The sequence below is a fragment of the Scomber japonicus genome, chromosome 3 (assembly GCF_027409825.1).
Source record: "Scomber japonicus isolate fScoJap1 chromosome 3, fScoJap1.pri, whole genome shotgun sequence".
In the NCBI taxonomy this organism is placed as follows: Eukaryota; Metazoa; Chordata; class Actinopteri; order Scombriformes; family Scombridae; genus Scomber; species Scomber japonicus.
The window spans coordinates 17,802,528-17,816,901 of record NC_070580.1 but is presented as its reverse complement, the minus strand read 5'-3'; the positions used below and the strand labels follow the sequence as shown (position 1 = coordinate 17,816,901).

The window sequence follows — 14,374 nt, the reverse complement described above, 5'->3', positions numbered from 1 at the left end:
AATTAAAGCTACATGGGCGGGGTTACCATGGTGAAAATGATTGATGTGAGCTTTAGCCAATTAAAATCTAGCATTGATCAGCATTGTCCAATCGTTTTACATAAAAGTCTAAATAGGCGGTACTTACAGGGGTATCACTTCCGTCGATTTTCCCCTTAGTAACCCACATGGAAACCACTGTTCCTGTGTTTTGAGTTTAGGCGCCGATTCCGGCGGTGAGAAATAGTCTGAGGCACAGGAAGCCATTATTTTGTCTTAAACCCACTTTGCTGTCTTTACATCACATATTCATGCACAACTATGAAGATCGAGGAGGTAAAAAGCACCACAAAAACTCAGCGGATCGCCTCTCACAGTCATGTCAAAGGACTCGGGCTAGACGAGGCCGGGAATGCTAAACAGTCAGCATGTGGTCTTGTCGGCCAGGAGGCTGCAAGAGAGGTAATAGTCACGTTGCACTGATGTTAAGATATTATTGTAGTGTTTGTTTGGATGTCTGAATAGCTGAATGGTTTCTGCAAGGATGATTTAGCTCATTGCAGGTGTAATGTGTAAGTTGCGTTAGCCCTTTGGTGTCGCTGTTTAACGCTCAGGTCAGAGATGAGCTAAAGGGAAAATCCACCCTACAATCATATTTACATTAATTTATTTCTCCTTTAAACTGTTACAAAGTTCCCCTTTTGATTTGTTGACGGAAAAGCAAAGAAACATATTTGTATAATATTGAATGCCACTTGCATCAGCTAAATATACAGACACTGACAGCAATGTGATGGTTTTCTTTACCGGATGACCCACTATACAGTCATAGAAAATTAAACTACATTTAATATCTCAACTAAAAGGTGTGTGTGTCCACATTTAGTGTCAAATGACAAGTTTAAAAATATGTAAACAGATAAATGCAGTGAGTTTGAGAGGAGACATATTTATCTATTTACAATTACTTGGACAACATATTGGCATATTGAACCCTTTTCACAGCTATAAAAATGTAATTTTTGAAAAGAGCTTTTTATGATCACTATGCCAAACCATTAACATACATGGATAGAGAAACAGAGTTTGCACAGGTTAAAAGTACAAATGGGGACATTGCAGTGTTTGGAAATGCCAGGAGCTGCCACTGTCAAGCTTACAGTTGATTTCAATTTATGGAAATATAAACCTGTACTGGCTCTGTTTTGAATGAGATTTTAAAGATATTGTGTGGTCAAACAGGACAGATCAAACCAGATAAGAAAATGTACATTTCTAGTAGCATAAAAAAGTGAAACATGTTGTGTTTTACAATAATTCAACACACGTGAATATAGAGTAAACCTATTCATTAGGGGACATTACAAACACCTGATTTAAGGGTAAGAGTTCTCACTAGGAGATCCCACTACTCTGTCCATCCTCCCTGCAGTTAGGTCTGTATGTTGATATAAAATGACACTACATGCTATATTCACTCTCTAGGCTTGTGGCATCATTGTCGAGCTGATCCGTTCAAAGAAGATGTCAGGAAGGGCAGTTTTACTGGCTGGGCCCCCCGGTACAGGAAAGGTAATCTGCAGTGATCATTTATTAACAGCAGTTAAACTGTTGAGTGTGTTTTTTGTTGTTTATTAATGTTGTTGTTGGTGATTATTTTCTCACATTTCTGCTTTTCCTCCCTTCAGACCGCCCTTGCTTTGGCTGTAGCGCAGGAGCTGGGAAACAAGGTGCCTTTCTGCCCCATGGTTGGCAGTGAGGTCTACTCAACAGAGATTAAAAAAACAGAAGTACTGATGGAGAATTTCAGGAGGGCCATCGGTGAGTGTTGCTCTGATTTTAGTTTCTACCCCCAAACAAGGCAGACTGAAGTTTTTGTTTTTGATGTGCTCTGAGCTGACGGGCATTGAGTTTACAGTCATGAAAATTTTACCATAATAGCAGCAAGAGAACGCAAGTGCTAAAACAACAGTAGGTGGAAAAAATAGATGAAATGATAACCACCAGACTCTCTACCAACATGAACATGAAACAAATTCCACACCACTCACATTGTCCTGAATTGAAAGCATTAGTTTCACAAACAGATATTTAAACATCTCAGCACATAAAACAGAAACCATCTGCTTGGCTAGATTCTACTGGAGCTGGATCAGTAGGTTCAGTGAAAAATAAAATGCCTCTGAATCTTAAAATTCCTCTCATTTTTGCAGCTTTTGATTTAAAAGAGTCTTACATGTTCAACTCAATCCCTCAGAGAAGGACCAGTAAGGTGTCCTGCTGACACTGTTGTCATGAGCTGAAGGGCAGCAGTCGGCAGCAAATTAATGAGAGTGATGATGAGAAGGAAGGAAGGATTGGGGGGGGGGGGGGGGGGGTTGCCTGACTGCTGATGGCACCTGTCGCAGGGAAGGAAATGGAGCTTGGGTAGAGGGAGAGGAGGTCTTCAGCACCTTTGCTCCTCCCCTCGAATATGATCTGCAGGTGGGGAGGGGGTTTCATTCTGAGGTTGTCATCACCATGGCGATAAGAGCACTGTGACTGACAGTCACGGCCTTAAGCATTTCTCTCTCACTTGGACCCAGTTTTTCAAAAAGTGTATTCTGGATCAGATGGATCAGGATTTTGAAATCCCATATTTTACTATCCAGGATCAGGTAATCCATCTTACTTTTTGTAAGTTTTTTTTTTTTTTTTTTTTTCAAAGTAACATTTGGACTGGATTACCCAGATCCAGATACAAACTTTTATATTCAGATCCAGATACAAACTTTTATATTACCAAAAACCGGGTTACCCTCTGTGATTGGACCAGACTTACGTCCACCCTTCTGTGCATTAAGGGATGCAACTGTTAGAAACAACTTTTTACTGGTTCACCTCTGTTACAATCAATATACAGTGATAAATGAGTTAAAATTAAGTATACAAATATATTGACAGCTATTTTTGGGGGTTATTTTGTTTTTACATTTGCTTAAGTGTACTGAAAAGCTTAATAGGTAGCCTAATGTCATCTTTATCTACTTTATCACTGTAATATTTAAACAATCTGCCAGATATAAACAAATATACAACATGATACAAATGTTGTATTATTTGACCAATTTACAATTTTAAAGTTTTATTACATTTTGTTCCTGAAATTAACTCTAAATCCACCTTCTCTAGGATCAAAGAGAAGGTGGAAACGTTTTGAACAACACATACTGAAGGTTTGATCCAGATCAAAACCAAGACTGGATTACGTGATCTAATCCGATTTTAAGAATCATTTTTTTGAACAACCCATTTTCAAGATTTGATCCAATCCGATAGCCGAAATCCATTCAGCATACTTCTGAACACCTGTGGCCCTGAGAATCAGCCACCTGTGCACTCCTCATCTTCAGGGCCACAGGCTGCACAAAAGGGCACCAAAAGTGTAATCGTGTGACATTTCATGGGCACACGCACACACGCTCTCTGTAATAAAATGCATTGTTCAGTAGTTTGAAGGATGTGGCGGCTTAGTTTCAGCAGGAATATAAAGACCTGATTGAGTTCTTACACTGTACTGTAATGTCGTCCTTTCAGGATTACGTATCAAAGAAACAAAGGAGGTGTATGAAGGGGAGGTGACAGAGCTGACCCCCTGTGAGACTGAGAACCCCATGGGTGGCTACGGAAAAACCATCAGCCACGTCGTCATCGGGTTGAAGACGGGCAAAGGCACAAAGCAGCTCAAGGTCAGAGTGGGAGCAATGATTTATTTATTTTTTTCTGTTCTTTCTTTATTTGCACTTGTGCTACTGCTGCTCATCAAGAATGTTGATCTATATTACAGGTATAAACTATTAATGATCATAATGACTTCCACTCAATTGATGGGAACTGTCTTATTTATCAAGAATTTGTCAACTTCTCGAGTTACTTTGCATCAGCTAAAATATTTCTATGGCTCTCTTCTTATTTTACACATTATATTAACATACGTGCAGAGGTGGACAGAGTACACAACTTCACTACTTGAGTAAAAGTACAGATACTCCTTGTCAAATATTACTCCAATACAAGTAAAAGTAGCTTAGTCAAAATATTACTGAAGTAAAAGTATTTTAAAGATATCTCAGGAAATACAGGAAAGTAGCTTTATTGTCATTATACAATACACTGACATGTTTATAGCTCACAAATAAACAAATGAAGGCAAGAAGCCTCAGAACACAGACTCCGCTGCATTCATTAACAAATGAAATTTCTTCATATTGTACAGTAGCTACATTTCAACACACCTAACCCCTACCTTGGACGGATATGAATTGTATAGCAAAGATGAAACAGAAAGTCAACTTAATCACTGCACTGTAACAGTTGCCATATTTTTAAACCGTTTAAAAATGGCCACTATGATACTACAAGCACATACACTTATGTTTAAAATGTTCATCTGCAATTTAACAAACATTAAGCTAGCTAACGTTAGTAGCTACTTTACTGCGACATACTTTTTCAGGTTGGAAGACGAGTTCTTGTAGGCTGTGATATAATTTGTTCGTGGTAAGCTCAACAAACACTTAAACTGAAACAAATCAGTTTTTGTGACAAAAATCTCAAACATGGGTTTGAGATAAGGCCACGGGTGCTCGGTGGGAGTTTCTCCAGTTTCTTCCTCCATTTCTTCATATGGCACGATGTAGTACAGGTACGGCAATACGACTAAGACAAATCATACCCAAATCAACAGAAACAGTTTATTTTCTCAGAATTTTGAAACAAACAAATAAATAAATCATCAGCTGACATAAGCTCAAAAGTAGAGCATCAATACAGTAGAAGTGTAGTGGAGTAAAAAGTACAATATCTGTCCTTCAAATGTAGTGGAGTGAAAGTAAAAGTATCCCCCAAAAATAATACTCAAGTAAAGTACAGATACTCAAAAACTGTACTTAAGTACAGTACTCAAGTAAATTTACTTTGTTACTGTCCACCACTGCATACTTGTCAATTCCAGGTTGTGTGTAGATGTGATTCCTACCATCTCCAAATTCAGTTTTAACTCTTACCTGAAAATTGAGAAATAAATGCCTTGTTTCTTCTTCTCCATCAGTATCCTGAAAAACAAAATCCTGTAAATGTTATAGCTATGTTTATGGTTTTTTTAAGTCACTGACCAATGCTTGCAATTTTAGTATTAAAACTAATGCCATCGGGGACATTAATGGTCAGATTTTAACATTTTTACTCTTGATGTAAGACTAATGAACAAGGTATGGACCAGTGTTTTACTCAAAACATCTGTCTTGTTTCCTCAGCTGGATCCCAGCATTTACGAGAGTCTTCAGAAGGAGCGTGTAGAAGTGGGAGACGTCATCTACATTGAAGCCAACAGTGGAGCTGTCAAGGTATCCTATTACTATTATTATATTACTTACTCGTACTTGTCACAATTTCTGATGAGCAGATTCATTAAGGAAACACCTCAAATGAAAATTCTTGATTTTGTTCTTGGTTAGGCCAAAGGTAGGTATTTTTTTGTCCTCCCCTGTCCTTCATGGTGGCACTCTTTCATCTCTCTCAGCTCTGCATGAAAGCTCTGCTGCATTTCAACTGTAATTCTGGAATGAGCCCCTCTCATTCCTGCAACTCTTCACGCTCCCTCTATCTCTCAAATCTCCCACATTGCCCCTCTTGCAGCAGCGGGGGCTTGTGGTCTGTGTTGACAGGCTGCGATGACGGTTCCTTTAATCGGAGCAGGTGGGCCAGGGGGCGCAGGTCGGCTCTAGTCAGAGGCGGAGGGCTGGACGACACATTTGTTACTGTTGACAGCCATCTCATGACCTGCCTCCTCTAACTCTTTCATCCCTCAGCTGCACGCCCTCTTGTCTGCGATGGGCTGGCACCGGGTTCAATCATACACCTGCTCACCCTCCTCTTATGCGCCGTCTTCTGTTTCACTCTTTTCCGGAGCAATGTAAGACATTCAGGGTTTTTTGTTAAACAGTGGCCACACGGTCTTTATTCTTGTGTCTTCTGCAGAGACAAGGTCGCTGTGACACTTTTGCAACAGAGTTTGACCTGGAGGCCGAGGAGTATGTGCCACTGCCCAAAGGTGACGTCCACAAAAAGAAGGAGATAGTTCAGGATGTAACGCTGCACGACCTAGATGTCGCAAATGCAAGACCCCAGGTACAGAACTGCAATAGCACTATAACGCATTCTCATACATACATTAAATTGCTTTCCGAGTAACCGTTCATTATTTGTCTCAGGGGGGCCAAGACATTCTCTCCATGATGGGACAACTGATGAAGCCCAAAAAGACAGAAATCACAGGTAGAGAAAAACTGATAACATCACCAGGTGCTTCCACCAGCTGAGCTTTGTTACTGATTCATTTTCCATTTTTACCATCCCAGATAAGCTGCGTGCTGAGATTAACAAGGTGGTGAATCGCTACATTGACCAAGGTGTAGCTGAGCTAGTACCTGGCGTGCTGTTTGTGGATGAAGTGCACATGCTAGACATCGAGTGCTTCACCTACCTCCACCGAGCGCTGGAGAGCACCATCGCCCCCATCGTCGTGTTCGCTTCCAACAGGGGAAACTGTTTAATCAGGTTTGTAGATTAGAAATTGATGCAACAGAATGAAGTTTTTTGCGAAGATGTAAAAGTCATAGTTGAACTCTGTCCCCCTTCTTTCTTTCTTTTTTGCACATTAGAGGAACAGAGGACATCAGCTCGCCACATGGGATTCCACTGGACCTACTGGACAGAGTCATGATCATCCGCACTATGCTGTACACACCACAGGAGATGAAGCAGGTAAGTCTGAGGGTCAAAGTCAAATCTGCATGTATGATGTATGACTTCAGGGTTTTTGTATTGGTGTCTGACTGACTGATGGTTTTTAGATCATCAAGATTCGTGCTCAGACTGAGGGGATCAATATCAGCGAGGACGCACTTGGACACCTGGCAGAGATCGGCAATAAGACCACCCTCAGGTAGAGATACACAATGCAGTTGTGTCACTCCATAGAGAGGAGGAGGCTGTATACTGTTGGTGTGTGCGTGTCTCACTTTCTGTTTCTGTTTCTTCTCAGGTATGCTGTGCAGCTGCTGACCCCAGCCAGCCTGCTGGGCCGGGTTCAGGGAAAAGAGACAGTGGAGCGGGAGCAGGTAGAGGAAATCAACGAGCTGTTCTATGATGCAAAGTCCTCCGCTAAAATCCTTCAAGATCAACATCACAAGTTTATGAAATAAAAAACTCCCAGGGCTGGTGTTATCAGCCAGTTGTTACATGGTTCATTTAATTTCTCCATCCTTGTTCCATGCTTTGTTTCATGCATTGTTTCTCTCTCTCCTGTGGCTCATTGTAGTGTCCTTACTTGCTCCTTATTTACTGTAGTAGGCTTATTCTAATTGATTTTTATTCATTCCGTTTAATGAGCATAATTTTTGAATAAAAAAGGAAAAAACACAATTTGACTCAGTTTTCTTTAATATTTGTGGGTTCTTATGTTGCTTTTTTACAGATTTTTACATGATGGATGATTTTGACAAACTCCTACAATCCAGGCACAAATGAAAAGACCAAATTGTTTTGTTTGTTTTGGACAAAGACACGCAAATAAAGCACAATGATGTTTCAAAAGTTCTTCAGTATGTTCAAACGCATCAATTATTGTATTGCATATGGTGCTTTATAGTCCTTTATTACTTCACACCATGAAACTGGGTGAATACTGGTTAGACAGGATAATCAATAACAGCAACAAAAAAACACCTTAATTTTACAATGAAAAACTGACTTACCATTTCATAGAAATTCTTAGATTTTTTTAAAAAGGTAACTATCAGCTTCATAAAAGTTCAAACATGTCAGAATTAAACAGTTTTGAGTGCAATTCAGCAAGAAGTACAGCAAGAAAACAATCTATCACTAACGTGGAACAGGTGTTGTCCCATCATGGTCAGGTCTCCTGCTACTTCCTGATTGGTTTAGCCGAGCGGGCATTGAAAACGGTCTCTCCTCCAGACCTCGCCCCGCTGAACACAGAAGGAGCAACTTTACCCACTTTCTCTGCAGAACAAGAGAAACAACAATCAGAATATTTCACTCTAAATGAAGCAGAGAGAAGGGGTCATTTAAGGCTGCAGATATGCTCTTTAAAAACAGTTTATCCCCCTGGGTGAGAAATTACACTGTTTGACAGGAGTCTCCCATCATTAGAGCTCCCCTTTCCTCTCTGTATATGGAGTGGAAACTTGTGCATCATGAGGAACACCCCTCACACAAACTCGCTGTCCTAATATGATCTTGGCTTAACCAGATACAGAAAGGAAAAGACCCATCAACCATATAGCTATGGGTGGTTAAGTGTGTGTGTGCGTGCATGCATGCGTCGGTTTGTGCACTCACCACACTCCTCCATAACTTCTAAAGTCTTGCTCTTTGCTTGCCCACTTGTACCCAGCTTATTCTTTGCGTCAGCCAGCTCCTCTTCTCTCACTTCAGGGCGCTGCAGTTCCTCCTCTTCCTGACCTGGCTGAAGGGCAGTGAGAAGGAAAAAGTTACAACATAAAAAAGTCCAACAATATGAGAAAATGTCATCATTCTGAAAATGTAAAACCATGGCCTTACTTGAGACATGTTGGTTGAGCAGTGGGTGAAGATATCCTGTGAGAAATGATCCTCTTTCTGTCAGTTGTCTGTTGGTCCTGCCCATATATATACACACACAACCCAGCAGTGATTCTCCACTGGACAATAAATCTGTTCTCAAGACCAATAAATGACGCAATGAGTGTAATGCTCCTCCTATTTTCTGTCTCACTGCCTCTGGTTTTTCTCTTCTGAAAAAAGATGAGTTCACTCTTAGCTCATTCAGTGAACATAACGTTTGACCAAATAAATCCCAGAGAAGGAAAAACTATGACAAATGAAGTCTTTATCCACCCCCTCCCTACAGCAGTCAAACCATCACTGTTTACTTGCATGTCAAGCAAATTGGACTCAAAGTTCAAGAAAGACATGAGTCAAAAGATAAGTAGCTGTTTGATGGTTGAAGACATCAAACCTTCCAGTAAACTTTATGCCGCCATGCTGTATTTATGTACAAATATATGTACAAAGCAAGAAGGAACATAAAAGTAAGCATTGTCCAACTTTAAAAGAATGCTGTTTCCACCCCTTCCTGCTCATTTTCCATGACATCATTTTTCAACCCTCAGGGATCCTAAACTGGTGATTAGTACAGAGGAAGGACCAACAAGTAACCAGAAATGGTTCCCCAGCAACATGTTAACTGTAGAAATCCAACCTGTTTACTCTCATTGAAAATGTAACTAAACTTCAACCTAGAAAATAGAATTAAACTAAACTTCAAGTGGAGATGTACTAGACACTTTAGGGTGTAAGAAACAATCAATCCCAGCTTCTTTGTCTTCAAAAAAAAAATCTATTGAATAGAGTTACAGGCATCACATTTTATGACTGATATCCAAAAAGAAAACTATAACCAAGACCTTGATTGTCTTATCATCCTGGATGTAAAATTATCAAATGTATTACATTTATTTACACAACTGTGCTTTCAGTTTAAGTCCTGGAATACAGTAAGTCCTTTAAAATAACATTAATAAATAATAAAGTTTACATTTAAATGAACAGAGATTAATTTATCAGGGTAGCTCTTTGGATTATGAATTCATCATTTTTCATTCAGTCAATAACACCACAAATATGAATTACATTTCCTTTTTTTATTGTATATGAAAATCTATTCCCTGTAAACAATTGAACTGTTTCCATAAAATACATTCACCTGTTTTTCATCCACATTTAGATCCCAGAAAAGTCATGGTAAGTTTCTTCATATTCTTCACTTATGTACCAACACAGGAATGATCCAGTGAAAACATATTACACACATTCACATTCATATGTAAGGTCCAATGGAAAAAGCTGTACACTAGTTGCCTCCATGCAGCCTGCTCAGCTGCTGTTTGTAGATTTCTTCCAGTTCAGTAAAATCATTTCCCCATTTAATTTATGTGTGTTTTTTTCTGTACTGGGGCAAGAGCCTAGTCCTCACGAACTGAATGAGCCGAGTCTCTGTGAGAAGAACAGTTACAAGTACGCAGAGCAGACACACTGCTCCCACACAGATATGGACCAGGCGTAGCAACCAGCCATCGTCACAACAGAAAAAACCCTGAAACCACAAGAAAGAGGAGCTTACATTAGGGCCACTGACAAAGATTATTTAGAATAAAACTGCAATGTACTGTCAATATTAAGAAGTAAAACATAAGTAGAAAATTAAAAAAACACAATTCTCTTGTACCTCAGACACTGCTGTGATTACTCCACTGACAGCCAGTGCCAGCAATAGGAACGGGGAAGGCAATAGGCCTCGCAGAGGTTTCCATGGAGTGGACTGGAAGTAGCGATGTATGTAAAGCAGGCTGTGTGAGATGCGGAGACCCATGTTGAGACAGTTGGCTAGTATGAAGCCAATACCCCCTGCCCACCATGTCAGCATGTAGGACAGGAGCAGGAAAGACACAGACAGAGCCAGCATCACCAGGTTATACCTGAAAAACCCCACAAACATCATGTTAGCTGACAGATTATATGCTGTGTAATAAATAAATCTGAGTTTGTTTTTCTACATTCTTACTTGTCAACCTCTTCTTGGCTCATGGCCGCAAATACAAAACACTCGGTTACACCATTTACAGCTAGCAGGAGGACATAGCAGCTGTAGCATCGCAGCAAAGAGGGACCTTAAAAAAAAACAAAAAGATAGCTGTGACTAAGATAACCAAACAGAATTTCACATGCTGTTCTTTAAAATGTTTGTGCTTCCTGTGATTGTGTCATATCTCCCTTACCTGCCCCACTACTCAGCAGAGAGCCGCCATAAATGTCCAGAGCCAAGTGAGAGTAGGCGTAGCCAAATACTGTGATGATCAGACCAATCACCAGCACCAGTTTCAGCAGACACTCCAGGACTTCTGTTGCTATAGTAACATCCTCCTGAAGTGAAAACCCTCAGCATGAAATAAAACCAACAAGCACTCCTGCCCAGAGATTCACAAAACGGTGTTTGTGTTTATTTCCACACCACTGACCTGTTTTTGGCTTTTGGCATCACGGCCTCTCTCCAGCACTTTGCCAAAGAAGATGTAGAAGCTCTCCTCGATAGGCAAGAAGATGAAGCGCGCCACCATGGAGCCCAGATTATTAACTATATCGTAAACACCCTGGTCTCCAAAGCTGAGGACGTTCAAGAAGGTCATGACGTAACGCTCACCCTCCGTCAGGATCTGCTTCAGGAAGGACTGCTTGAAGAAGCTCCACGTGAGTCGAGCCAAAGTCCAATCAACCAGTGGCTGTAGACAAAAACAGATGAGCATCAATGGTCCTAGATGGTAAACAGTACATCTCTTCAGTTTCATTTGTGGAGATACAACAAAAATAATACCTTTCCATCAGTTTTGTGAGGCAGCAGATCTCCAACACTTTGTAAAGGAAAACCCTTCTTGGTCGCCTCTTTAGACCCCAAGAAACGAAGAAAGTAAACAGCATAGCACAGCACCAGAACTCCTGTGTACACCAACTAAGAAAAGCACATAGATTAAAGATCAGTAAATGTGAAAAAAATCATTTACAAAAATATTGCAGAAGACTTAAATGAATATCTTACATGAGCAGCAGAGAAGATGTAAAGGCCCCATTCACGTGAAGTTACCACCAGCACAACTGTTAAACTGCATTTAGCAATCATTGCTAAGCTCTCAGCGGCCACCTTCAGTCGTACAAACATGTGAGCTTGAGCCAGGACCCAGAGGGGCTCAGCCAGGAGCTCCTGCACTCCTGCAAAGGCAAACAACACCACAGCAGGGCCATAGAAAGGTATGGTCTGAGGATCTGGGGCCTCCAGGAGCCACAGCCACACACAGGTCAGCAAGGCTGCCCATAATACACCAAGAGGCAACCTGATAGGTGAGAGAGATACAGAGATCAACAATCCATGCTGATTACACGATATCACCTGCACAGAAGTTCCAATTAACTTACGATTAGTAGCTTCAAATTCAGGAAAGTTGAGGGAAACATAAATATTAATATTTAGCGGCTGATTCTCCATTTATTTACCACTTACACTATGAAAACGCGTTAGACATTGTAGAAAAAGCGTTAGAACTGTTTAAACCCACTTTCAGATTTATGAAACCTTTATTAAGACTATGAAAACTGAAAAGGGACAATTTCACTGTTTTATTCCTATCCAGACCAAACCAGATTAAAAAACAATTTAGACTTTTCAAATCTGGACTACATTATCAAGGAGACTCCACAGGCTCATTAAAACACAATTTCGGATTTGTGAAAACGTTATACTATTTGTGAAAAATGAAGGGGGACAAATGATCACTGATCTTACAGCTAGAAATTCATAGCATGATTCCACTTCTCTCCATTTCATTGGCCATGGCCCCAGTAGCTCTTCTTTCTCTAACATATGTAGAACAGTTTTTCTTACATTTTTTAAATACAACTAGACACTATCTTTATATAGTACATTTTTCTACTCTGTCTAATGTGGGGCAAAAAAGAAGTGACATTTTTCTGTATTTGAATCATCAAATAACAACTCACGTCAGCCACAGCAGGTTAATAACTTGTCTCCAGCTGTGGTTTGCCCCTGATCCCCTACTCAGACACGCTCTCCGGAAAGCCTCTCTGGATAAAAATACTAATGTGGAGTAGAGAAGTGTGAGCCTGCAAATACAAAGACAAACCAAAATCACGTTAGAGACACTGGTGAGGTGAAATGTCCTGGCACCGTGTGTTTCTTGTCTTCACTGTTACTGCCACTGTGCTCCTATCACCGCTTACCTGACATTGACAACACCAATCAGCTCTTTGGACACAAACCGTAGTGTGAATGCATTCAATAAGAAGGTGAGTACCCGGAACATCACCTGAGACAAAAACCAGGATTAACAATATTAATCAATTATCATCCAAAACAGAGCATTTAGCGCTATTGTGTTATAGCTTAGATATGTATTCATTTACCTGTAGCAACACATTATACGATGCTAATGTGGACGCATCCTTCAGCACATCTTGAGAGCTCATTTTGAACTTTTTCTAGCTCGCTGGAAACTTTTGAGTGAAATTGACAGATTATCCTCTGCTTTCTACGGTAGATAAATTCATTATAAATCAAATACTTAAGTCACGGTTGTAGCTACCGAACCATCACACTGTGATAAATGTCAATGTTTCTGCTTCAAAAATGAGAACGGCAGCTATAACGTTGTAAAGCAGTAGCTGTGACAACATTGTATGATAGCAGAGGCTAGATTTCCACTTCCGTATACAATGTACGCACTGACATTACGCGGTGACGTCATTACAGCGTACTGTTAAGCGTAGCGCCGCTAGAGAGCGCCCCTCAAGGTACTGGATGCATTTTTAAATGTCCCATTTTTGTAGCGTGACCACATCATGGCAGTGACTGATCATATTTAGTCAGTTCTTCTTTTACAAACAAGAACATTTGCTTTCCCCCCAGCCAAACAAATCTGGTTTACAAAAGAGGTTTTAATCTCTCTGTGACTTTCTGGTTAAATAAAGGTTATACTGTATATAATATATAGAAACTTTATCACAGCTAACATTCCTGAAATATATTAAATTCACAAGCTTTTCAATTTTAATTTAACCTGTCCATTCTTTCTTTTGGTCATTATTTTCCTTTTACAAAGTTTACAAAGAGAATATTTTTACTATTTCCCAAAGAACTGTCTGTAACTGCATTTTTGGTTCTGCCTAAAATGTCTTAAAAGTATTATTGTCACTATAAGATTTTATTGAAGTTCATTTTGGGGATAACTGTATACAAATTATATCCTACCTGAAAAAGGGGGAAAACATCTTTTTCAGCACATATATTACTTTCTATGGGGTTTTTAATAATCACCAGCCTGTCTTATGGTGATATTTACTTCATTGTATCTATTCATATTTAGTTTGCATTTGGTTTATTCATGGATCTACAAAATACAGTGACAATTATGTGTGTGAGAAAGCTTATTTCCAATAAGGTTTCCAAGATGTAAAAAAATAAAACGGACAATATCACATGAGATCACACAATAAAGCCTTTCAAGCTTTCAGGCTGCAGCTGCTGCTGCTGCTGGTGGTGTAATGGTGTGGAGGATATTTTCTTGGAATATTTTGGGTCGCTTAGTATCAAATGAGCATCAATTACACAGCCTACCTGAGTACTGTTGCTGACCATGTCCGTCCCTTTATGTCTACAGTGTTCCCCATCTTCAAATGGCTACTTCCAGCAGGACAACACACCATGTTACAAAGCTCAAATAATCTC

General features: G+C 39.9%; 3 protein-coding genes across 3 annotated transcripts; 1 reads left to right on the top strand and 2 right to left on the bottom strand.

The window, feature by feature from the left end:
• Positions 1–54: 54 nt before the first annotated feature.
• On the top strand, positions 55–7,434 carry ruvbl1 (RuvB-like AAA ATPase 1). Its single transcript, XM_053315783.1, has 11 exons — positions 55–441; positions 1,465–1,551; positions 1,668–1,800; positions 3,556–3,707; positions 5,274–5,363; positions 5,998–6,147; positions 6,231–6,294; positions 6,378–6,576; positions 6,681–6,783; positions 6,873–6,964; positions 7,064–7,434. The coding sequence occupies exons 1-11, from the start codon at positions 301–303 to the stop codon at positions 7,221–7,223; spliced, it is 1,371 nt and encodes a 456-aa protein (XP_053171758.1). The 5' UTR covers positions 55–300; the 3' UTR covers positions 7,224–7,434.
• Positions 7,435–7,474: 40 nt separating this feature from the next.
• On the bottom strand, positions 7,475–8,678 carry mustn1a (musculoskeletal, embryonic nuclear protein 1a). Its single transcript, XM_053315793.1, has 3 exons — positions 8,605–8,678; positions 8,383–8,509; positions 7,475–8,043 (listed from the first exon to the last, which is right to left on the bottom strand). Exons 1-3 carry the CDS (start codon positions 8,611–8,613, stop codon positions 7,946–7,948), a joined length of 234 nt encoding a protein of 77 aa, XP_053171768.1. The 5' UTR covers positions 8,614–8,678; the 3' UTR covers positions 7,475–7,945.
• Positions 8,679–9,958: 1,280 nt separating this feature from the next.
• Positions 9,959–13,338, bottom strand: rft1 (RFT1 homolog). The gene is made up of 10 exons (XM_053315778.1): positions 13,054–13,338; positions 12,871–12,956; positions 12,631–12,753; positions 11,675–11,966; positions 11,453–11,587; positions 11,100–11,360; positions 10,860–11,004; positions 10,646–10,751; positions 10,310–10,559; positions 9,959–10,177 (listed from the first exon to the last, which is right to left on the bottom strand). Exons 1-10 carry the CDS (start codon positions 13,114–13,116, stop codon positions 10,013–10,015), a joined length of 1,626 nt encoding a protein of 541 aa, XP_053171753.1. The 5' UTR covers positions 13,117–13,338; the 3' UTR covers positions 9,959–10,012.
• Between the last annotated feature and the right edge of the window lie 1,036 nt (positions 13,339–14,374).